Raw genomic sequence first — 25,922 nt, forward strand, 5'->3', positions numbered from 1 at the left:
TTTCTGGGCTTAATTTTGTATCCTGCAACTTTACCAAATTCTTTGATTAGCTCTAGTAGTTTTCTGGTGGCATCTTTAGGATTCTCTATGTATAGTATCATGTCATCTGCAAACAGTGACAGTTTTACTTCTTCTTTTGCAATTTATATTCCTTTTATTTCTTTTTCTTCCCTGATTGCTGAGGCTAGGACTTCCAAAACTATGTTGAATAATAGTGGTGAGAGTGGACATCCTTGTCTTGTTCCTGATCTTAGAGGAAATGGTTTCAGTTTTTCACCATTGAGAATGATGTTTGCTGTGGGTTTGTAATATATGACCTTTATTATGTTGAGGAAATTTCCCTCTATGCCTACTTTCTGCAGGGTTTTTATCATAAATGGGTGTTGAATTTTGTCGAAAGCTTTCTCTGCATCTATTGAGATGATCATATGGTTTTTATTCTTCAATTTGTTAATATGGTGTATCACATTGATTGATTTGTGTATATTGAAGAATCCTTGCATCCCTGCGATAAATCCCAGTTGATCATGGTGTATGATCCTTTTAATGCATTGTTGGATTCTGTTTGCTAGTATTTTGTTGAGGATTTTTGCATCTATCTTCATCAGTGATATTGGTCTGTAATTTTCTTTTTTTGTCATATCTTTGTCTGGTTTTGATATCAGGGTGATGGTGGCCTCATAAAATGTGTTTGGGAGTGCTCCTTCCTCTGCAATTTTTTGGAAGAGTTTGAGAAGGATGGGTGTTAGCTCTCCTCTAAATGGTTGATAAAATTTACCTGTGAAGCCATCTGCTCCTGGGCTTTTGTTTGTTGGAAGGTTTTTAATCACAGCTTCAATTTCATTACTTGTGATTGGTCTGTTCATATTTTCTGTTTCTCCTGGTTCAGTCTTGGAAGGTTATACCTTTCTAAGAATTTGTCCATTTCTTCGAGGTTGTCCATTTTATTGGCATAGAGTTGCTTGTAGTAGTCTCTTAAGATGCTTTGTCTTTCTGCGGTGTCTGTTGTAACTTCTCCTTTTTCATTTCTAATTTTATTGATTTGAGTCCTCTCCCTCTTTTTCTTGATGAGTCTGGCTAATGGTTTATCAATTTTTTTTATCTTCTCAAAGAACCAGCTTTTAGTTTTATTGATCTTTGCTATTGTTTTCTTTGTGTCTATTTCATTTATTTCTGCTCTGATCTTTATGTTTTCTTTCCTTCTGCTAACTTTGGGTTTTGTTTGTTCTTCTTCCTCTAGTTCCTTTAGGTATAAAGTTAGATTATTTATTTGAGATTTTTCTTGTTTCTTGAGGTAGGCTTGTATAGCTATAAACTTCCCTCTTAAGACTGCTTTTGCTGCATCCCATAGGTTTTGGATTGTTGTGTTTTCATTGTCATTTGTCTCTAGGTATTTTTTGATTTCCTCTTTGATTTCTTCAGTGATCTCTTTTTTATTTAGTAATTTACTGTTTAGCCTCCATGTGTTTGTGTATTTTATGTTTTTCCACTGTAATTCATTTCTAATCTCATAGTGTTGTGGTCAGAAAAGATGCTTGATATGATTTCAATTTTCTTAAATTTACTGAGGCTTGGTTTGTGACCCAAGATGTGATTTATCCTGGAGAATGTTCTGTGTGCACTTGAGAAGAAAGTGTAATCTGCTGTTTTTGGATGGAATGTCCTATGAATATCAATTAAATCTATCTGGTCTATTGTGTTATTTAAAGCTTCTGTTTCCTTATTTATTTACATTTTGGATGATCTGTCCATTTGTGCAAGTGAGGTGTGAAAGTCCCCCACTATTATTGTGTTACTGTTGATTTCCTCTTTTACAGCTGTTAGCCGTTGCCTTATATATTGAGGTGGTCCTATGTTGGGTGCATATATATTTATAATTGTTATATATTCTTCTTGGATTGATCCCTTGATCATTGTATAGTGTCCTTCCTTGTCTCTTGTAACATTCTTTATTTTAAAGTCTATTTTATCTGATATGAGTATTGCTACTCCAACTTTCTTTTGATTTCCATTTGCATGGAATATCTTTTTCCATCCCCTCACTTTCAGTCTGTATGTGTCCGTAGGTCTGAAGTGGGGCTCTTCTAGACAGCATATATATGGGTCTTGTGTTTGTATCCATTCAGCAAGCCTGTGTCTTTTGGTTGGAGCATTTAATCCATTCACATTTAAGGTAATTATCAATATGTATGTTCCTATGACCATTTTCTTAATTCTTTTGGGTTTGTTTTTGTAGGTCTTTTTCTTCTCTTGTGTTTCCCACTTAGAAAAGTTCCTTTAGCATTTGTTGTAGAGCAGGTTTGGTGGTGCTGAATTCTCTTAGCTTTTGCTTGTCTGTAAAGCTTTTGATTTCTCCATGGAGTCTGAATGAGATCCTTGCGGGGTAGAGTAATCTTGGTTGTAGGTTCTTCCCTTTTATCATTTTAAGTGTATCATGCCACTCCCTTCTGGCTTGTAGAGTTTCTGCTGAGAAATCAGCTGTTAACTTTATGAGAGTTCCCTTGTATGTTATTTGTCATTTTTCCCTTGCTGCTTTCAGTAATATTTCTTTGTGTTTAATTTTTGCCAATTTGATTACTGTGTGTCTCGGCATGTTTCTCTTTGGGTTTATCCTGTATGGGACTCGCTGCACGTCCTTGACTTGAGTGGCTATTTCCTTTCCCATGTTAGGGAAGTTTTCAACTATAATCTCTTCAAATATTTTCTCTGGTCCTTTCTCTCTCTCTTCTCCTTTTGAGACCCCTATAATGCGAATGTTGTTGCGTTTAATGTTGTCTCAGACGTCTCTTAGGCTGTCTTCATTTCTTTTCATTCTTTTTTCTTTATTCTCTTCTGCTCAGTGAATTCCACCATTCTGTCTTCCAGGTCACTTATGTGTTCTTCTGCCTCAGTTATTCTGCTATTGATTCCTTCTAATGTAGTTTTCATTCCAATTATTGTATTGTTCATCTCTGTTTGTTTGTTCTTTAACTCTTCTAGGTCTTTGTTAAACATTTCTTGCATCTTCTCGATCTTTGCCTCCATTGATTTTCCAAGGTCCTGGATCATCTTCACTATCATTATTCTGAATTCTTTTTCTGGAAGGTTGCCTAGCTCCACTTCATTTAGTTGTTTTTCTACAGTTTTATCTTGTTCCTTCATCTGGTACATAGCCCTCTGCCTTTTCATCTTGTCTATCTGTCTGTGAATGTGGTTTTTGTTCCACAGGCTGCAGGATTGTAGTTCTTGTTTCTCCTGTCTGCCCTCTGGTGGATGAGGCTATCTACGATGCTTGTGCAGGTTTCCTGATGGGAGGGAGTGGGGATGGGTAGAGCTGGGTGTTGCTCTGGTGGGCAGAGCTCAGTAAAACTTTAATCCACTTGACTGCTGATGCGTGGGGCTGGGTTCCCTCCCTGTTGGTTGTTTAGCCTGAGGCAATGCAACAGTGGAGCCTACCTGGGCTCTTTGGTAGGGCTAATGGCAGACTCTGGGAGGGCTCACGCCAAGGACTACTTCCCAGAACCTCTGCTGCCCGTGTTCTTTTCCACACGATGAGCCACAGCCACCCCCCGCCTCTGCAGGAGACCCTCCAACACTAGCAGGTAGGTCTGGTTCAGTCTCCCGTGGGGTCACTGCTCCTTCTTCTGGGTCCCACTCTGCACAGTACTTTGTGTGTGCCCTCCAAGAGTGGAGTCTGTTTCTCCCCCAGTCCTGTCAAAGTCCTGCAGTCAAATCCCACTAGGCTTCAAAGTCTGATTCCCTAGGAATTTCTCTTCCCATTGCCGTACCCCCAGGTTGGGAAGCCTGATGTGGGGCTCAGAACCTTCACTCCAGTGGGTGGACTTCTGTGGTATAAGTGTTCTCCAGTCTATGAGTCACCCACCCACCTGTTATGGGATTTGATTTTGCTGTGACTGCACCCCTCCTACTGTCTCATTGTGGCTTCTCCTTTGTCTTCGGATGTGGGGTATCTTTTTTGGTGAGTTCCAGTGTCTTCCTGTCGATGATCATCCAGCACCTAGTAGTGATTCTGGTGTTCTCACAAGAGGGACTGAGAGCATATCCTTCTACTCCACCATCTTGGTTCAGCTCTTATTTGTCTTAAGAAATTGAAATCTGACAATTTTACTTTCGTTAAAAAAAAGGAAAATATTTTTGTTATGTATTCATTTCCTGTGTCATGACACTGTATGCTCTTTGGATCTAGTGTGGACCTAGACTTATCCTATTTTTACCTGGAAACAATTAGTCACTCAAGGCTATCATTTCTTTTGTAAATTTATGATATTTATCCAAGCCTTAAAAAATGAGTTCTGAAGATATTGATACATTGAGGAAGACCATCTCATTGTATTAAAGTAGTACCATTCATTAAAAGATTTTTTAAAACCCATGTCTCTGGAACACACAATACTGTCATGCATATTTAAACATAAAATAAATGGTTAGACATAATTTTGTTAATGAAGAAACTTATATGTTGAAGAAACATAATTATTAATAAAGCTCTTAAGGAATACAGAATATGTAATAGAGATTGATGAGTGAATCAAAGTAAGTAACACTAGAAAATTAAAAATTAGAAAAAATGAGAGGCAATACTTAACGTATCTATATGAATGGCAATGACGTGTAAGATACAATAAGCCATGAGGGAGTAGTGGGTTTGGGGGGAGAGGAGGACATGGGACTGCTTCTCTGAAGAAAGAATTTGTTCAGGTTAGTCAAATTTGTATTAGTATTCACATTCTAATAAACGGAAACTTTGTTTTCGGATTTTTCAGAGTGGGATTCTGCTAGTTTGTCGCTCAATAATGAGACTTGTCAAAGAGCCGGGCATTTGAAAGTTGATGATAAATATCCATTTTTGTCACAATCAATGACCAAAAATCAGTCAGCATCCACAGAATTTGGACAGATGACCTTAACAGATAAAGAAAAGATTAATATCGGAGTGTTGTTTCTGTTAGGGGATTACACGCTCCGTGACCTGTGTGAGTCACAACTGCCAGAAAACAGAGAAAGCAAACAATGTAATAAATAAGCACAGAGCACTCAACCATAGGCCACCTCGGCATGGCTTCACCATAATCCTGATGTTTCCAAAATCATTTTGTGGCAAAATCTGCTTTGTGTTTACTCCTTTTATTCAACCTGCAGCCAAACTTCTTTTAGCAAGACGTTTGCATTCTTCCTCTGACCAAAGCAACATAATAAATAACAAAGGGAATTAGGAGAGAGAATAGGTTCGTTAGACTAGTATTTAGCATACACCTGAGAGTGGGTAGCAAGATTATATTTAGAACTTTGGGACTAGTTGGGAAACCTAGGCAGACATCTCAATATTCCCTTCTCAAAATGTAGTTTCTTAGCTTTATTTTTGTTTAGCTCTGAATTCATTAGTATTAGTTATAACTATATTCAATGTAACGAAACAAGCACCTCCAAAACCAAATAATAAACTATTTCTTGTATTTTCTATGAGTTTATATATATATATATATATTTTTTTTTTTTCTTTTTGCGGTATGCGGGCCTCTCACTGTTGTGGCCTCTCCCGTTGCGGAGCACAGGCTCCGGACGCGCAGGCCCAGCGGCCATGGCTCACGGGCCCAGCCGCTCCACGGCATATGGGATCCTCCCAGACCGGGGCACGAACCCGTATCCCCTGCATCGGCAGGCGGACTCTCAACCACTGCGCCACCAGGGAGGCCCTGAGTTTATATATTTTAGAATTGGCTTTCCCAGCAGTAATGGGAGTCATTGGGGATTGCTACATAGTCCCTCCTTCTTAGCTGCGTCCACATAGTATACCAACTTATTATTTTTAATGAATTAATAGTTCACAAGGGATATTGGTTTTAAGGAGTGCTGATCATTTAAAGATAGTGTAAGGAAAATCAATTCTAATTCTACTAGGATGCCCAGTCTATTGATTAACCACATCTAATATATGTTCTACATAAATACCGATTAATTTAGTGCCCTTAATCAGTCATATGATCAGGGCTATAGTAATAAATCATACACTGTTTTCTTTTTCCAGTCCTATAGTTTTATCTTCTTGTCTTTCCTTACCTGTGGAATTAATGTTACATTTACAAAAGATTCTCAGTTATCTCCTAGAGTAGTGACTACAAGCTATAAACTCAAAGTTTTTTTTATCTATACAAGTGACTTGTTTGCTCTCATTTCTCCATGAGTTTGGTAGGTCCAAGAAGCACAAATTCAAATGAAACACCTACACGAGCCCCTTCAACACAGGAAGATGTGAAACAGGAAAACTGGAAACTAAATACAAGCAACTTAAAACAGTTCATGCAGATCATTTCTCTTCTCAGTTGATACCTTTTATAAAGTAATAAGCAGAGTCTAGTTCTTGAGGGGCCCAGGATTCATGCATTTATTTATTTAATAAAGATTTATTCTATGCTGGGTCCTGGTAATTTTATATCCTAAATATTTCTGGAAACAGTCCCTCAGTGTAGGCCTGCATCACCTTTTTTTTTGCATTATAATGCCATCAAATTCTTCTCCCTCTATTTATTTGTATGGCCTTCAAATTCATCTCTCCCGCAGCATTTAGAGTGATCTATCTCAAGTGCACCAGTGATCGTGAACCACTCTTTAAAGCATATTAATATCCAGCCATCTTAGAATGACACGAGGCTTTCATAATCTAACTTCTACCTGACTCTCCCTCTCTAGCCCTTTCTGTCTGTCCTTTGCTCTGGAATTCTGAACTGCTGGTGATGCTCTCTCATCTATCCCTGTATTTTAGACAACTATTCACCCTGTTTTATGTATGCTTCTCTGCCTGTCTTGCTACAGCTTTCCATGCTCTCTCCCTTTCCTGCCCTCTATTCCCTTGAATCTGACTGACCTCACTGTGTAAGTCTCAGCTCAGGCATTATCTCTAGAAAAGCCATCCCTGACACCTTTCATCTACATTCTTCTTTAAACTCCATGTTTAGTACTGAGCAGGAACTCAATAAATAATTATTGAGTAAAATAAAGACTGTTTATACAAAGATGATTTCAAGAGATTGTCCTCTACAGTCTAGAAGCAAAGAGGATAGATGTGAAGAAATAATTTACAGTTCAGGTGATGAAGATACACTAGAAAAATCTATAAAGTACTAAGGTAGCTACTAGGAAAGAGATACCTATTTGGGGAAAGAGAGCTGTAATCAAGGAGGACTTCACAAAGCAGGCTGAGTCTTAAAAGATGAAAAGAACTTTGTCAGAAGAGTAGAGGAAAACATTTCAGATTAAGGAACTGATAAAAGCATGAAAAGTAACAGTAATTTTGGAAACCATGAATAACGTTGCAGTTGAAGCTTGGTGTGTTTTTAAATAGGTACTATTATGAAGTAGAGAACAGAGTATATTGTGACTTTCTATGTTTGTCCTGTATTTTTAAATTTTGTTTGTTTGTTTGTTTGTTTTGCGGTATGCGGGCCTCTCACTGTTGTGTACTCTCCCACTGCGGAGCACAGGCTCCAGACGCACAGGCCTAGCAGCCATGGCTCACGGTCCCAGCGGCTCTGCGGCATGTGGGATCTTCCCAGACTGCCGCACGAACCCGTGTCCCCTGCATCGGCAGGTGGACTCTCAACCACTGCGCCACCAGGGAAACCCTTTGTCTGGTTTTTGATTGTTCTGTTCATTGATGTTTGGTGGATGAATTTGTAAATGAATCTTTGAGATGTTTGTGTGCCTCTAACCTGGTGACATCTGGTATTTCCCAGATGGTTTGTTGGAGTTTTAGGTAATTAGAAGTATTTCTTAAATAAGTAAATATTCAGCTAAAGATTAAGCTTAATTTAAATTGTCATTTGATAAATTTTTAAAATCTATTTTTATAAAGATTATGTCTTTTATCTAACTGTTCTAAGTAGTTAATTTTAACTAAACATATAGATTTGTCAGCAGAACTAGACTTAGAAATAACATCGGAGGAAGCACAAGAAAGGCTTGATGGAAGTGAAAATAACCACTCACAGGTATGTAAAAATGTAAATGTAAATTTCTGGCTCTGTATTGTTTTCTATGCTTTAACAACATAACAGAGTTCAAATGAAATTACCTTTCAAAATTAACCTCTTAGAATTGATAGATAATAATTTAAGAGTTAGTTTTTATAGTGCTTTAATTACAAAGCTTAAAATATTGTTAGAATCTGTTATAATTTATAGTTAAACTTTGTACTTGGAATTGAGGCAAAATAATTTCCTGAATATTGTTTGCTTCTTCCTTACATGATAAAGAAGGTGATAATCAAATACTGAATCGTATGATTAAGCAGTTGAAATTATGAACATTATATCAGTGATGGTCCGTGAGTTAGATTCATGGAAGGAGAAATCATTTCCAGCTGTTCAAAATTTGTAGTTTCAAGTTGCCAGTCACTAATGCCAAGATTAAAAATTTATTCTGTCTTGTGACCTCTATGTAATCGACCTAAGGATCTACATTCAGGGAAGAAGGGGTCATACAATCAACCCAGTTGCCTATTAAGGAAGCAGACCTTCCAAAATTGGACCTTTGTTGTTAGGGTACAGACAATAACTTTGTAATTTATTTCATTTCAGGGTAGGAAACCAGTAAATAATATTAAACAATGTTTTATCCACTTTCATTAGTGGATATTAGAATATAATATAACTGAATGAAAGCAGGTATTATATCAACGTATAATACTATCATAGTATATAATTTGCATTAAAATTTAGGAATTTGTTCCTCTTTCTGATTGGTGTTAATTGATTTTGGCTCCCAGTAATTCAAGGTTGGTCTATTCTCCAGTTACTAGTCCTTAAAAAAAAAATGCTTACGTGCACATAGGGACTTTTTAAGGTACGGTGAGGTGAAATATTTTTAAGTAAGGAAGCCTTTGTAACATTAAAAATCATCTCCTAATTCATTTTTGGTAGATTTAACATATATGAATTATTTAGTTCAAACAAACAGTGACAAAATTGGGTTTGTGAGTTCATGTTTTTCTCCTGTTTCAGGCTAAGGCAAGTTATTTTTCACTTCTTAGTTGTAATCCAGTGATTTGTGAGTAGCTAAACATAGATTAAGAAGTTTAATGGTTAAAGTTTAATTATTTTCTTATTTTTCTTTGTCTGTCCTTGATTACTTAAGGATAAAGTTATTTTACAAACATGTACCCTGACAGAAAAGACATCTGAAAATCAAATCAAGCCAATTGATCTTCTGCTTTTGCATCTGCAAAAAATGCCTCAAGAACCAGAAATGAATAAGGAATGTGATAGAGAGGACATATCTGTATGTTCAGGACTTCCTTGTGTACAAAAGCATGAGGAAATGTGGATCAAACAAGGCAAATTAGGGTGGAAAAATAACTTCAAACACATCACAAATAAGTTAAAGTGGAAGTTTGGTGGAACTTTTGAAAAATACAAAATGACTGTTTGTCCTGAGGAAGAGCCACTACATGATGACCCTAAAGAAGGAGCAAACATAAAGGAAATACCTTCTAATTTGACAAATAATATACCTGACTGTGAGGCAAAAGTTGCATTTGGAGTATCTGTCTCTCTAGCATTCCAAGCATTTCCTGAACAAAAAGAACCCAGTCTTGAAAATGTTTTTCCATCTTATTTAACCTCTGGGTCTTGGGGACATGCTTGCCCATCATCTTCACAGCTTTATTTAACTGAAGTTAAATTAGACTATGAAAGAGATAAACCAGACACTGAACATGTTTTTAACAAAAATGAGGAGAGATTTTATAATGATACAGAAAATAAAAAAGTAAGGGACCCAGTAGTTACATTTGAAATGCAAGAAGACCAAGAGTTTGATATGCAAATGTTACAAAATATGAACCAAAATACCACTAATTGGAAATTAGACATCGGATGTATACCTCAGTCTAGTGATCCCAAAAGACTTTTTGATTTATGGCTTGCCCGCTCCAATGAAATGAAACACATGATTCAAATAAAAAGTCGTGATATTTTTGCTGTTACAAATACTTGTAAGAAAACCAAACCAATACAAGACTGGTTCCAGAAGCCATTGCTTGCAGATAATTGCAGTGCTAATAACTCTAAAAGCATGCAACCTGAATTAGAAAATGGGAGTTCTTCTCCACTGAATAGTAACAGAAGATCCCAAGTGTATCTAAATGAAGAATTACAGCAAAATATGCAAAGGCTTAAGAATGAGATAGGCATGTTACAAGTAGAGTTCCTGGCTTTCAGACAACAGAAAATTCAACTTCAAAAAGAGGTAGAGTTTCATTTGCTGCTACTTTGTTCTTTCTCTTTATCAATGATCTGATCCATTCTGATTTTCCACTTAGTAATAAAATGGGGTCAGCTAAATAGGTAATTGTGTAGAAATAGATTACTTCTGCCATCTAAATAATAGGAAACTATTTTCATGGCTTTTGTTCCTTAATCAACCTAAGTCTCTCTCTGTCAGTCTTTCATATGAACTGGGAAACTCATTTAGTTACATACCGTGTGACTTTCTGAGCCAGAATTTCCACAAAGGAAATTGCTTAAGAAATATAATAAGCTAGGGTTTGGGGGTTTCTTTTTAATCTGTTGGGTTTTAAATATAAATTACACTCTATAGTATGGGAAGGAAGCAGTGACTGAAAGAAGGGACATAAACACATATTCCTGGTAAACTAATCTCTTTATTGTGCTTTAGTGTATGCGATCTTCTCTGCTTTACTCAATCGCTTGGCACTTAGAATTCCAGCATGACCACTTCAAGATATTTTTAATAACAAATACATGTACTCCCACATATTCTTTAATCACCACTCTCAGATATTTCTGTTGAGTCAGACCTTTACATTATGTTGTTTAATAAAATGTGGTAAGTTTTGACATGTATGATTTTATCATATAGGTAGTATAAACCCTCAGCCAAACAAATTCAGTATTTATCTCCAAAGGAGAAAACTGAGTTTTGACGTGCAGTGAGGTTTTTTTTCCTTCCAGTAATAGAGTTTTAAATTTGTTTGTTTGCTCTTTTGTGTAAGAGGTGCATTGACTGAGTTTTAAAGATAGACAAAAATCTGTAGATATTCTCCTTTAAAAGAAAATGAGATGAGCCCTACCCCCAACTGAGGCATTAAATTACTTTGCCAAAGTCACACTTTTAACTTATCTGATTAATCTGATGAGTTCATTTGGTAATTTATCAGATTCAGGGTTACAGAATTGTATCATCTCTTTTGGTGCCATGAAATGATAGGAAATGCCACTTTAGGGGCTTTGGACAAATCATTGAACCTTTCTTGGTTTTATTCCCATTATTGGTAAATAGTGGGGCTAAAGTAGATAATTACTTCTATACCCTTTAGCTATAAAATTTCATGGTTATTGAATGTGAAATTGGGAGGCATTACTCATTTTCCAGAATTCCACACTAACTAACAGTTCATCAATTTCACTCTACTCCTGTTTTTTGGTAAACTTTGGTTCATATATTTTAGTGAACACCGTCACTTTTTTGATATTCCCAGGATCCAAATGAAAAAAAGAATTGTAAAAGGCAGTGGGGGAAGAATAGCTTCAGTGCAGAAAGAAGGATGTTTCCTTTTTGTTACTGAAGCACCAAGGTGTCCCATCCTCTAAATTTGGCTGTTTAATGCAAAATCCAGGTGGTAAAGACCAAAGAGGACAAATTTTGTGTCTTTGTCTCTTTATTTCTCTGTCTCTGCCATCAGACAGGGAAGAGTGGATGTGAATAGCTGCACCACATTAAGAAAGCCCTTTTTGAAAATTTTAAAATTTTATTTCTTTTCCTCAAACAGAGAGAAGCAGACTTTACAAAAATTTCAATGACTTGTAATTAAAAAAATTAAAGTAAGCACAAAACTATTTTTATTGCTTAAAGCCGGGGCAAACTCTGAGTCAAGTAATTAATGACAATGAAAAGGTCTTTATAATGAATAAGGTAATAACGATTATATGTAGTGTCAAACTTTCATTAAAGGTTGAAGAAGCAAAGAAGAAGCACAAAAGTAGTGAAATGGAAGTATCAGAAAACATATATGATGCTGATGATAGTGGATTAATTCAACAGAGAAAGAGCAGAAAAACTAATAACCAACAGTTTCCTACCATGGAGAATGAAGATTCTGATAGGTAAGCCTATGTCAGTATTTAACAATAGATAATTGTTATTTTCCTATAAAACAAGTTCTCATTTGAGCTAATGTTCATGATTAACAAATTTTATATTTTTCTAGGGTTATAGTTATTTCTAATACTCTTGTCCTTTAGCCTTAATACTAGAGTTAATTGGTTAACACACCACCGTATTACAGTATTAGAGTATTCTGGATTTGACTGTATACTTACCTTTACCAGTGTGTTGTATATTTAAATATATTTTATGTTACTAATTAGCGTCCTTTCAGCATTTCTTGTGAGGCAGGTCTAGTGGTGATGACCTCCCTTAGCTTTGCTTTGTTTGGGAAAGGCTTTATCTCTCCTTCATTTCTGAAAGAAAACTTTTCTGGATAGAGTATTCTTGGTTGGCAGGTTTTTTCTTTTAGCACTTTGAATATGTCGTCCTACTCTCTTGAAATCCATTGATAGACTTATGGGGGTTCCCTTATAATTTACAAGCCTCTTTACTTTTGCTGCTTTTAAGACTCTCTCTTTGTCTTTGATTTTTGACTGTTTTGTTATAATGTCTCCTGGCGAGGATTTCTTTAAGTTGAGTTTGCTTGGTGACCTATGAGCTTTCGGAACTTGGATATCCAAATCTCTCGCCAGGTTTAGGAAGTTCTCAACCATTTTTTCTTTAAATAAGCTTCTGCCACCTTCTCCCTATCTTCTCTTTCTGGAACTGCAATGATTTATGAATTATTTCTTTTGATGGTATCTGGTAATTCATGTAGGCTTTCTTCCCACGTTTTCATTCTTTTTTTCTTTATTCTCCTCTGATTGGATAATTTCAAAGCTCCTGTCTCTTAACTCACAGATTCTTTCTTCTGTTTGATCCATTCTGCTGTCAGTGCTCTTTATTGCATTTTTCCTTTCATTCATTATATTCTTCAGCTCCAAAACTTCCATTTGGTTATTTTTTATTATTTCTATCTCTTTGTTAAACTCCTCATCTTGTTTGTATATTACTTTCCTGATTTTATTGGGTTGTCTTTCTGTGTTTTCTTGTAGCTCACTGAGTTTCCTTAAACCTACCGTTTTGAATTCTCTATCAGGTAGATTGCAGATCTCCATGTCTTTGGGATTTGTTACTGGAAAATTATTGTGATCTTTTGGTAGTGTCATGTTTTCTTGATTTTTTTTATGCTACTTGAAGTTTTGCATTGCTGTCTTTGAATTTGAAGTAGCAGTCACCTCTTCCAGTCTTTAATAACTGCCCTCTCCAATGTATCCCAACTTGCATTTTTTGGTTCCAGTGGTATGCTGGCACTTCTCTGCTGGAAACCTGGATTTCCACAAAGGCTCTCTCATCTGTGGGTGATTGTCTAAGACAGTGTTTTCCAGGGGTTCCCTGGACGTTGCTAAGAGTGGCTGGAGCCAGTTCATGGGCCATGCAGGGTCCACAGCTGGGCTGTGGTCTGTATGTCTGTTACCACTTGGGTGGGCAGGACTCTTCCCAGGTCCCTTGGTTTATGGTGCTGGATCCTGCAACTGCCACAAAGCCACTTTTGTCTGTGGATAGATGCCAAATTGTTGCTGGTGGTGGAGGGATACTATGAGGTACCTATTTTTCAGCCCTGATGCTGACATGATCCCAACATGTGGGTGTTTAAAAGTAAATTTTCCCCCCGAGATATTTCCTTGAGTTCTTCTTTCGTGTTTTATGTACCTCATGTTATTTTTAAAAATCATGCAAATTAAACATTATTATATATCAAAACAAAACAAAAAAATATAGTAGAAATCTAATTATTACTCCCATGTCTAAGAGTCATTGCTTTTAGGCAGTGAACTTCAGCTTTTCATTGTAGCACTTGAGGTTCTTCAGAATGTCTTTCCAGACTCATCTCTCTGCTTCCTTCCATGTATTTTGTACTTTTCCTTCCAAGTTTCTCGGAAACACCTAGACTCCATGTGTCTAAACTTTGTGCTCACATTCTAATCACCAAGTAGAATGATTTTCTCCATTTTCTTTTCCTCATGACCTCCTCTGTTTATTTAACCTCTTCTGTAAAGCTTTCCTATGTTCACTTATAACTTTCATGTGTCAACTCTTACATATCACATTGTATCATAATTGTGTATCTGTCTTTGAAGCAAGAATTTGTATTTGCTTGCATATGGTTGGTACTTCATAACTGTTTTGTGAACTAATAAATGACTTATGATGGGTAAGAGTTGGAATTTTACAAAAATTGGTTTTTTATTCTTTATCAGTAGAATTATTAGAAAACATTGGCTTTTTAATGGATTTTTTAAAGTAGCGGTCCTGGCGTGCACATGAAGGAAGTAAAGAAAAATGAAAATGAAAAATGGACATCAAAAGAATGTGTGATTACACCAATGTTTGAGAAGGCTGATTCACTGATTGGTGGTCTGCTACACATGAAGGATGACAGCAGTTCAAGTGGAGTAGATCAGGATGATGGCAGGTAAAATCTACAAATTCTTTTAGGTCAAGAAATATTAGCACTGAATACTTTTTCTGGAAATAGAACAGCATAATATAGTGTACAGGCCATGACAGGAGTATTCTCAACTATACCAGATGAACGCTGCTGAAAGGTTAAGATGAGGACGAGTGGCTTTGACCAGAAGTAGTTTCAATAAATATTCCCCATGGAAGCTGGACTGTAGTGAATAAGTATAAACGGCTCCTTAGAGAATATTTACTGGGAAAGGCAATAGAGAACTGGATGGTAACTGAAGAGGAATGTGGAATTCAAGGGAGTTTCCTTTCTCTTTTTATGTTAAGATGGGAGTTTTTAGAGTATGTTTGTATGCTGTTGGAAATGAGCCAGTAGAGGATGCATTTATTCAGTTTAATCTTGTTTGCATGTCCAATATTAGAAAGCTTATTGATTGTATTACATTATCTTTAAAATATTAGAGTAAACTAATTGTACATAATACTTCTATTCACGTGTAGTTTTATAGTAAGGGCTTGTTCATTGATTTTGAAGTGTAATATTCTTATATAATTGAATATGCAGATGAGTACTTAAAAGTTATTCTATCATACATAGATTTTTAAAAATTATATAATCATAAATTTACAAACATTTAGGCCATACTGAAAAGGATTTAATCATTCCTTGATAATTCTAGATGACATTATCATCATGAGTGGCTATGGTTTTGTAAGGTACTCTAAAACAGGTTACATTAACTTCATAGTGGTTTAGATTCCAGGGAAAAGGGTAAGATTTTGTTTATATTTGATAGGAAAAAAAACTATTAACAATCTATCACAGATTATTACTTTTGGATTATAAAGTTCTAAATTACAAAAGTCATGCTTCCTATACCAAAAGTGTCATTAACACGTATTGTGCGCTAAGTATATGTTGAATGTATGAATAAACAGCTGAATGGGTGAATGAATGAATGGGTGAATGAAACCCTCATCAATGGGTTGATGAATTTCTTTACAAAAGCAAATCTTTATTGAAAATAGAATTCCAATATTGCCTGGGTCTAAAGTCTTTTTATTTTTGAAAAATATGTGTAAGATTCAGAAATTATTATTTATAGTTATAACTAGACATGGAATGATAATACAGGTTCATTTGCTATCATATTACTTAAAAACACTTAAAAATAAATATTACCTTCTCATCATATTGTGAAACACAAGTGTTGAAGCCAGATTTCCTGGGTTTGAATTCTGGGTCAGCTGCTGATCTGCTGTATGGGCTTGGGCAAGTTACTTAGCCTTTCTGTGCTGCATTTCTTCCTGTGTAGAAAGGACCTAATGTATTACCTCTCTCCCAGAATTGTTGTGAGGATTAAAATGCCTTTAAGACATGTAAGGTGCTTATAATAATGCATAGCAATTACATAGTAAGTCCTCGAAAAGCTAATATCATGATTTTTAAAAAAGGGTTTCTTTCATATAAGGACTTAATACTTTCCAAATAGGTTTTAGTGCCATAAAGTTAGTTTTTATTGAAAATGACAATAACAAAAAACCCTGGTATATTTCTTCCTATCAAATAATGCAAGTAACATTATGTTTTTCCTTTTCCTTTGATTGTCAGCTTAATCTAATTTAATGCTTTGTTAATATTATTATGGTGTAGGGCCTCCCTGGTGGCGCACTGGTTGAGAGTCCGCCTGCCGATGCAGGGGATACGGGTTCATGCCCCGATCTGGGAGGATCCCATATGCCGCGGAGCGGCTGGGCCCGTGAGCCATGGCCGCTGGGCCTGCGCATCCAGAGCTTGTGCTCCGCAACGGGAGAGGCCACAACAGTGAGAGGCCCGCATACCCCCAAAAAAAAGTAAAAAAAAAAAAAATTATTATGGTGTATTTTCTTTGTCCTTTAATGTTACTCTTTCTATTTATTGTTTAATCTCTTTTATAGAAAATTAATTACCAATGCAAAGATTTTATGTAAAAAACAATAGGTTTAGGTATTCTTTGTATTTTAAGTATTTAATATTTGCCTGAAAAGAATCGTTTGTTTTTCTAGGGCTACAAAGGAAACACCTAATGAAAAGAACAAGGTAGAGTAAAAAATTAATTATAAAAAATATTATCCTGTAGTAAAAAATTACTTTGTGAAAGGTATAGTGGAAAAATAGAAAATCTTCCTTTGTTGTAGAAACATTTACTTTGAAAAAATAATTTAGAAACACTGTTGATAAAATTATCCCTTTAATAAAAATCTGTTCTTTTAAAAAGTATCTGTGTTTTTGCTTTAATAAAGAGATATTTATCACCTCTGTACACTTAGTATATTTTATAAGTATTTTGGGGACATTGTGAAATAGTATTTTTTATTTGTAGGTCAAAGAGCAAATTAATTCTATGGATGACCTTGATGACTTAACTCAGTCATCTGAAACAGCTTTTGAGGATTGCCAGATGCTTTACTCTAATTATAAGAATTCCATGTTGCTAATAGAACAACTTGGCATGGAGTGTAAAGGTAGGACCATGGTATAAATATGTATATTTAGATGTATATTTTTGTGTATACTGTTGTAATATTTGGTAGGATTCACCAGTGTAGCCATTTGGGCCTGGAATTTTCTTTGTGGGAAGGTCTTTAAGTAGGACTTTAGTTTCTTTTTTAGATATAGGGCTATTTAGTTTATTTGTTCTTTCTTTTCTTTTTTTTTTTTTTTTTCTGTACTCAGGCCTCTCAGTGCTGTGGCCTCTCCCGTTGCGGAGCATAGGCTCCGACGCACAGGCTCAGCGGCCATGGTTCATGGGCCCAGCCGCTCCATGGCATGTGGGATCTTCCTGGACCCGGGCACGAACCCATGTCCCCTGCATCAGCAGGTGGACTCTCAACCCTTGCGCCACCAGGGAAGCCCTATTTGTTCTTTCTTGATTGAGCTTTGGTATTTTCCCTCTTTCAAGGAATTTACCCACTTCATCTGAGTTGTCAAATTTATTTACATAATGTTCATAATATTACTCTGTCAGTCTTTTAATATCTATAGAATCTGTAGTAATTTCTCATTACTCATTTCTGTGAAATTGGTAATTTGTGCCTTCTCTCCGTCTTTTTTTTTTTTTCATTATCAGCCTGGCTAGAGGTTTATCACTTTTATTCATCTTCTGAACATATTTGGTTTCACTGGTTTTTTTAAAACATATTTATTTATTTATTTATTTTAGGCTGTGTTGGGTCTTCATTGCTGTGCTCAGGCTTTCTCTAGTTTCGGCAAGCGGGGGCTACTCTTCGTTCAGTGTGCGTGCTTCTCATTGCTGTGGCTTCTCTTGTGGTGGAGCATGGGTTCTAGGTACATGGGCTTCAGTAGTTGTGGCACGTGGGCTCAGTAGTTGTGGCTTGCGGATGATAAAATGCAGGCTCAGTAGTTTTGGCACACAGGCTTAGTTGCTCTGCGGTATGTGGCATCTTCCTGGACCAGGGATCAAACCCGTGTCCCTTGCATTGGCAGGTGGATTCTTAACCATTGTGCCACCAGGGGAGTCCCTCATTGATTTTTCCATGTCTTTTTTGTTTTGTTTGTTTTGTTTTTTCTCATTGATTTTTTCTTTGATGTTTTTTATTTCCTTTCTTCTGCTTGCTTTGGGTTTACTTTGCTCTTTTTTTTAAAATATTTATTTATTTATTTAATTTTTGGCTGCGTTAGGTCTTAGTTGCAGCATGTGGGATCTTTTGTTGCAGCGCGTGGGCTTCTCTCTCTAGTTGTGGCATGTGGGCTCAGTATTTGTGACACTCCAAATGGGGTGTGGGCTCCAGCGTGTGTGGGCTCTGTAGTTGCGGCATGCTGGCTCTCTAGTTGTGGCTTGCGTGTTCAGTCGTTGCAGTGGGCGGGCTTATTTGACCCATGGCATGTGGGGTTTTAGTCCCCCGACCAGGGATCGAACCCGTGTCCCCTGGATTGGAAGGCAGATCCTTAACCACTGAACCATCAGGGAAGTCCCCTAATTTGCTCTTTTTCTGGATTTTTATGTTGGAAGCCAAGGTCATTGATTTGAGACCTTCTTTTCTAATACAGACATCCAGTGCTATAAATTTTCATGCAAGTAAGCAGCATTCCACAAATTGTAATATATTATGTTTTCATTTTTATTCAGTTCAAAATACTTTGTAATTCCTCTTTTCATTACCTCTTTAATCCAAGGATGATTTAGATGTGTGTTATTTAGTTTTCAAATATTGGAGTATTTTCCAGAAATATTTTTGTTCTTGATTTCCAGTTTGATTGCTTTGTGGTCAGAGAACATACTTTGTATGACTTAAATCCTTTTGACTTACTCCTTTATTTTATAACCCAGAATATAGTCTTCTTTTGGTAAGTGTTCCATGGCTACTTGAAAAGAATGGTGGTGTTCAAGTCTACAGTATCCTTGATGATTTTCTGCCTGCTCTTTCTATCACTTATTCATTGAGGGGTATTGAAATCTCAGACTGTAATTGTGGATTTGTCTATTTTTCTTTGCAGTTCTCTCAAGTTTTGCTTCATATATTTTGAAGTTACTAGGCGCATAAACGTTTAGGGTTGTTATGCTTCTTATTAATTGACACTCCTCATTATGAAATGACCTTGTTTGTTGCTGATAATGTTTTTTGCTCTGAAGTCTACTTTGTTTGGTATTAATATAGCCAGTCTAGCTTAGCTTTGTTTTGTCACATGTTAGTGTGGTATATCTTATTTCTAACCTTATTACAAATTTATGTCTGTATGTTTAAAGTGCATTTCTTATAGGAGGCATACAGTTGGGTCTTGCTTTTTGATCCAGTCTGAATATCTGCTTTTTCTTAAATATTTATTTATTTATTTATTTATTTATTTATTTATTTATTTATTCTTGGCTGTGTTGGGTCTTCATTGCTGCGCACAGGCTTTCTCTAGTTACGGCGAGCGGAAGCTACTCTTCGTTGTGGTGCACAGGCTTCTCATTGCGGTGGCTTCTCTTGCTGTGGAGCACAGGCTGTTGGCCCATGGGCTTCAGTAATTGTGGCATGTGGGCTCAGTCGTTGTGGCGCATGGGTTTAGTTGCTCCATGACGTGTGGGAGGACCAGGGCTCAAACCTGTGTCTCCTGCATTGGCAGGTGGATTCCTGACCACTGCGCCACCAGCGAAGTCCCTGACAATCTGCTTTTTAATTGAGGTTTTCAGACCATTTTCACTTAATGTGATTATTGATACAGTAGGTATGAATCTGTCATTATGCTGTTTGATTTCTGTTTATCCCATCTGTTCTTTGTTCCCCTTTTCTTTTTCTGCCATCTTTTAGATTAATCAAGTAATTTTTATGATGTAGTTTTATTTCTTTTTTGTTTTTTTGGTTTATTAACTGTAACTCATTTGTTCACTATTTTAGTGGTTGCTTTAGGGTTTACAGTATTTTACTTAGGGTTATCACAGTCCACCTTCAAGTAATATTGTACCACATCATATATAGGATAAGAATATTACAAAATAGTTTACTTCCACTTCTTCTCTCCTTGCCAGATCCTCCTGGATCTGTGGGATTGTAGTTTTCATTAAGTTTAGAAAGTTGTTGGCCATTCTTTTCCTCAAATATATATTTTTTCTGTTTCTTTCCTCCACCTCTTTGGGGCATTGTATATTTAGCCACTTGAATTCCTGGTCAGGGAATTAAGGTCCCGCATGCTGTGCGGCATGGCCAAAAAAAAAAAAAAGGTATTTGTTCAATGTATGGATGAGTGAAGGTGAAAATGCACAGTGCTTTATACATAAAAATTACTCATATATTTTATTTCTATCTTTGTTTTCTTCCTAATGCAGATTCTGTTAGCTTATTGAAAATTCGGGATGCAGTTCTTTCATATGAAAGATTAATAGATCTTAAAAAAGATCACTGTGAACTACTTACAGAAAAAAATAAAAAAATGGAAAGTAAGGTTACTGGGCTACAAAAGGAGCTATCAGAAACAAAAGAAATGAAATCAGAGTTAGAGCATCAAAAAGTGGAGTGGGAACAAGAGCTCTGCAGCTTGAGGTATTGAACATCTTGGTTTTCAAGAAATATTTGAACTGTTTTTATTTACTGTAATACTACAGATGTGTATTTACTTTAATATTACGGGAAGTTTTATAATTGCTAACTTACCTGCTGGGATTTTACAGGGGAGAAAACTTCATTAGTATTGTGGAGTGTGAAATTCTTGGAAATAATACAGCAAGTTCTTAACAGTGGATACTTCTACTAATAATTTAATGTATATATTTCCAAATCATCATTTTCATGGCCCTACAGAAGTCCTCCATACAAAGCCTCATTTTTTTGTAATCTCTCTTTTTTTAATTTTATTTTTTTATACAGCAGGTTCTTATTAGTTATCCATTTTATACATATTAGTGTATACATGTCAATCCCAAGCTCCAAGTTCATCCCACCCCCCTGCTTTCCCCCCTTGGTGTCTATACGTTTGTTCTCTACATCTGTGTCTCTATTTCTGCCTTGCAAACCAGTTCACCTGTACCATTTTTCTAGATTCCACATATATGCATTAATATATGATATTTGTTTTTCTCTTTCTGACTTACTTCACTCTGTATGACAGTCCCTAGATCCAACCACGTCTCAACAAATGACCCAATTTTGTTCCTTTTTATGGCTGAGTAATATTCCATTGTATATATGTGCCACATCTTCTTTATCCATTCGTCTGTTGATGGGCATTTACATTGCTTCCATGACCTGGCTATTGTAAATAGTGCTGCAATGAACATTGGGGTGCTTGTGTCTTTGTGAATTATGGTCATTATTTTTTTAGCAAATTGAATGTCAGTTATTTTTCATTTTTCTGTATTATATTTAATGCTACAAGGAATGTCTCTTCTATAAATTCATTTCTACATTTCTGATTATTTATTTGGAATAAATTCTTTAATATTGTGTTATTTGGTTAAAGTATGAGAACTTTTTAAAAAGGTCTTTGATCCATGTTTCTAAATTGTTCTCCAGAAAGTTTATATTTCTTTACACTCCCACCCACAGAAGTATGAAATGGCCATTTTTCTGAAGACAAAATTTTCAAAAACATTTATGTAGTTTTATTCTTAACATATGCATGGATGAAATAAAAGGTAAAAATGGAAGGTGATTACTGATTAGTTTATTCAATATCTCTTTCATACAGAGATAAAATTAGTTCACAGGTTTGTGCTGAAAGCACAAAATACTCTCTATTTAATTAATTAATATGGATCCTGCCTTACGGAATTTAAAATTATTTATTAAATAGATAATAATCAACAAGTTGAAAATGTTGCAAAAGAAGAAACATAAAAAGTGTGGGGCAACAGATATTAGACTCCCTAGCCTAGTCTTGGATTACAGTGTCTGAAGATATATGTTCTGTAAAAGGCATCTGCAGATTTTATCTGGCACTGTAAGTCATTTAGGGGTACCTGTAGTATTTTATGAAGTTGAAATTTTATTTCTAGTGAACTTATAAACTTGTTTCTAAACAACAGCTTCTCTTTTTAACTAGTAAGTAAATTATCTGTCCTAAAGGAGGAGTAATTATGACAGTGTGGAAAACAGGGTAATTTTCGGCCTAACTTCACTGAATAATTTCAAAATTTCTTTCCTACACTATTCACCAGAGTTACTCTTGACTAAAACTTACTTAAGTGGCAGAATGTTTTTTCATTGCTACCTTTCAAGTATATATATCTTTATGAAGAGATTGAAGTGAGGAATTAAAAATATGAGACCTAGAAAGGAAAAAAAAAACTGGAGAACAGAAATTTCATTAGGATACTAAATCAGCGGGTGAAGAGCCAGATCATAAAATGAACTTTTTATTTTCCAACAAAACACATTTTAAGGTAAGCATTTTTAACTGCAGATTCACCCTAAAACAAGAAAAAAAGAAGAGAAGAAATGCTGACAGGTTATATGAAAAAATTAGGGAGCAGTTAAGAAGAAAAGAAGAGCAATACAGTAAAGAAGTTGAAATGAAACAACAACTTGAACTCACTCTCAGAGCACTAGACATGGAACTGAGGACTGTGAGAAATAATCTGAATCAGGTAAGTTAATCTTTGGTGAAAATTTCAAATTTCCAACAGTATTTCCTCAGTATTATTTGTAATATCTCTTTGATTTAATATATATTATTTAGGTTTAAAACAAATAAAAAGTGTTATCTCATCCTAAATATGAACTATGACATTTATAGCTTAAATTATTAATTTCTTGCCATTCTTAGCTTCTAATACATTCTCTGTGTATGTTTTCTGAATGGAGGAATGGAAGGTAAATTGAGCTTAATGATTAACATAATGATTGGCATTTTTGGTCCATTCGAAAGTAATATTCTTAATTCCAATCCATGTGTTAATTTTGGCTTTTCTGTGTTAAAATACAGGGTAAATTGCCTTGAGACTGCGATGGAACTAGTTAAATGCTTTGTTAAAAGATTTTCTTGGGCCTCCCTGGTGGCGCAAGTGGTTGAGAGTCCGCCTGCCGATGCAGGGGATACGGGTTCGTGCCCCGGTCTGGGAGGATCCCATATGCCGCGGAGCGCCTGGGCCCGTGAGCCATGGCCGCTGAGCCTGCGCGTCCGGAGCCTGTGCTCCGTGACGGGGGAGGCCACAACAGTGAGAGGCCCGCATACTGCAAAAAAAAAAAAAAAAAAAAAGATTTTCTTTCACAATACTATATCTCCCTGTATTTTTGCTCTGTGATAAGTTTAGCAGTCATTTAAATTAAAATCTTAAGTTATTCATGTGGGATAAATATCCTTGTGTTTATTTTAAAAGGCTACTTCCTTTTAACAGTTATTTTTTTTAATTCTGCTCTTAAGCTTTTGACTTTTTTTTTAATGTTATGAGATCAAAAACCTCATGAAATGTGTCTCCAGGTTGTAGAAGAGCGAAATGACGCTCAGAGGCAGCTTTCTCGAGAGCAGAATGCCAGAATTTTACAGTCACCTTGCCAAACAAAAGGAGATAGAAATGACTAATAAGGAAATGAATTCTGAGATATTTTCTTTAATCATTTTCAAATATTTGTGTCTATGTATCTGTATATGTATATATTTTAAAAACCAATACTATACATCACAGACAGTGTAGAGGATATTTAAAACCTATTTAAGTATATTTGGGGGGGGTGACGTTTCTCGTCCATTGGATATTTAATATTTTTAGTTCAAACATAATTGAATTATATTTGATTAAATTTAATTCAAGTAGTATTTTTAATTTAAATCCATTTGTCTGCAACAGTCAAGCAGTGACATACAATAGCCTCATCCAAGGAGCGGCTTTTAATATTTTCCATAGGAACTGATGAACTTTTCATAATCTGAAAACTATTGCTACCATCTAGAAAGGTCTGCACCCTGATGGCGGTTTAGGCAGGGAAGACCATGTGTGCTCCACCATCGAAAACACTACTCGACCAAATCCCAGCACTGAATACGTTCTTGCCCTCTGCTTTGGAGTGAACATGTCAATCACTATGCACCTCATCATTTTCAGTGCCTAAATCAGAGTCCGTTCTTGGCTTCACTGTCATTTCTTTAACCAGTACCCCATCAATGACATTTTCACATCACTTACAATTTTTCAGTATCAAAAAAGCTGCAACATTAGTTGTAAAATCATTTTTTTTTTTTTTTTTTTTTTTTTGCGGTACGTGGGCCTCTCACTGTTGTAGCCTCTCCCATTGCGGAGCACAGGCTCCGGACGTGCAGGCTCAGCGGCCATGGCTCACGGGCCCAGCCGCTCTGCGGCATGTGCAATCTTCCCGAACCAGGGCACGAACCCGTGTCCCCTGCATCGGCAGGTGGACTCTAAACCACTGCGCCACCAGGGAAGCCCGTAAAAACATTTTTGAGCACTTAAAAAAAAAATATTTCCTTAGAATAAACTTTAAAAATTACCAAAAAATAAAGAGAAAACCCCAAAACAAACAAAGAAAACAACATTATGGTTTTTGGCAGTGATTTCACTTCCTTGATAGATTAATAGAGAGGTTAGTTTATCCCTTCCACTGATGGTAAGGGGGAAAGGTATAGCCAGTTCAGAGACCGTCTTTTGGATGTCATTCTTCTACTTGTGAGAAAATTAACACTTTGCTCCATGTAGTGTCCTATTTCAGTACAAGGAACTTTTGAAAATAGTGATAGATATGCCATAATATTTATTTAGTGATAATTTATTGATAAGTATTTTATTTTTAGTGAAACAGTTCATTGTATTTCCCCCTACCTTACTATTTTAAACATTATGAAGACAGAATAAAAGTTATTGCAGCAGCGAATAATCTCACGATTTTCTAAGATCTCTATAAATTTTACCTTATTTACCACTAGTGTATGCACCATAGTGAAATATAAGGCTCATTTCATATTTATATGTTTGTACTAGAGAACTAGCTGTGGTTTGGTGTAAGAGGACTCATTGTAAAGTCAAAAGACCTGGAGAAAAGCCTGCAGCTTGCTTGTATTTTTGACTTCCTCATTTCCAGGACTGTCATAGCTAAATGAGTTAATTGATGTTTGTAGAAGTGCTTAGTACAGTTATCAGTAGATGTGATTCTTGTAACTGACTATAAAAATATTAGAAATGTAGAATATTTATGGAATAGTCTCAGGACTATATAAATAGTAGAAACATAGAATATTTATGGAATATTCTCAGAAAAAAAATTTTTAGGAAATCTAATGTTGAAATATATACAGAGCTAGGCTTTTACTATGGGGTAGCTGTATAGGTTAGATAGCAGATGTAATTTTTTTTAAGCTAGCAGGTGGTATTTTATTTTATTTTTTATTGAAGTATAGTTGATTTACAATACTCTGTTAGTCTCAGGTATACAGCACAGTGATTCAGTTATATATATATATATATATATATATATATATATATATATATATATATATATATATATATATACCTTTATAGATTCTTTTTCCAAATATTGAGTGTAGTTCCCTGTGCTACACAGTAGGTCATTGTGGGTTATCTGTTTTTTATATAGTAGTGTGTATATATTAATTCCAACCTCCTAATGAATCCCTCCCCCTCTTTCCCCTTCAATAACCATAAGTTTGTTTTCTACATCTGTGAGTCTCTTTCTGTGTTGTAAATAAGTTTATTTGTATCATTTTTTTAGATTCCATGTATAAGCGATATCATATGATATTTGTCTTTCTGTCTGGCTTACTTCGTTTAGTATCATAGTCTCTAGGTCCATCCGTGTTGCTGCAAATGGCATTATTTCATTCTTTTTTATGGCTGAGTAGTATTCCACTGTATAAATATATCACATCAGATGCAATTTTTAAGTATAGTCAGATTTAT

General features: G+C 35.7%; 1 protein-coding gene across 1 annotated transcript in view; it reads left to right on the forward strand.

The window, feature by feature from the left end:
• Positions 1-25,922, forward strand: part of LOC132488554 (ankyrin repeat domain-containing protein 26-like) — a 116,331-nt gene that overhangs the window by 57,787 nt on the left and 32,622 nt on the right. The window contains 10 exon segments of the mRNA XM_060096864.1: positions 4,764-5,012; positions 7,903-7,985; positions 11,968-12,119; positions 14,408-14,578; positions 16,621-16,654; positions 16,938-17,079; positions 20,385-20,598; positions 22,457-22,640; positions 23,474-23,538; positions 23,540-23,592. Of these exon segments, the coding sequence (XP_059952847.1) occupies positions 4,764-5,012; positions 7,903-7,985; positions 11,968-12,119; positions 14,408-14,578; positions 16,621-16,654; positions 16,938-17,079; positions 20,385-20,598; positions 22,457-22,640; positions 23,474-23,538; positions 23,540-23,592 (1,347 nt within the window).

The sequence above is a fragment of the Mesoplodon densirostris genome, chromosome 4 (assembly GCF_025265405.1).
Source record: "Mesoplodon densirostris isolate mMesDen1 chromosome 4, mMesDen1 primary haplotype, whole genome shotgun sequence".
Taxonomy (NCBI): Eukaryota; Metazoa; Chordata; class Mammalia; order Artiodactyla; family Ziphiidae; genus Mesoplodon; species Mesoplodon densirostris.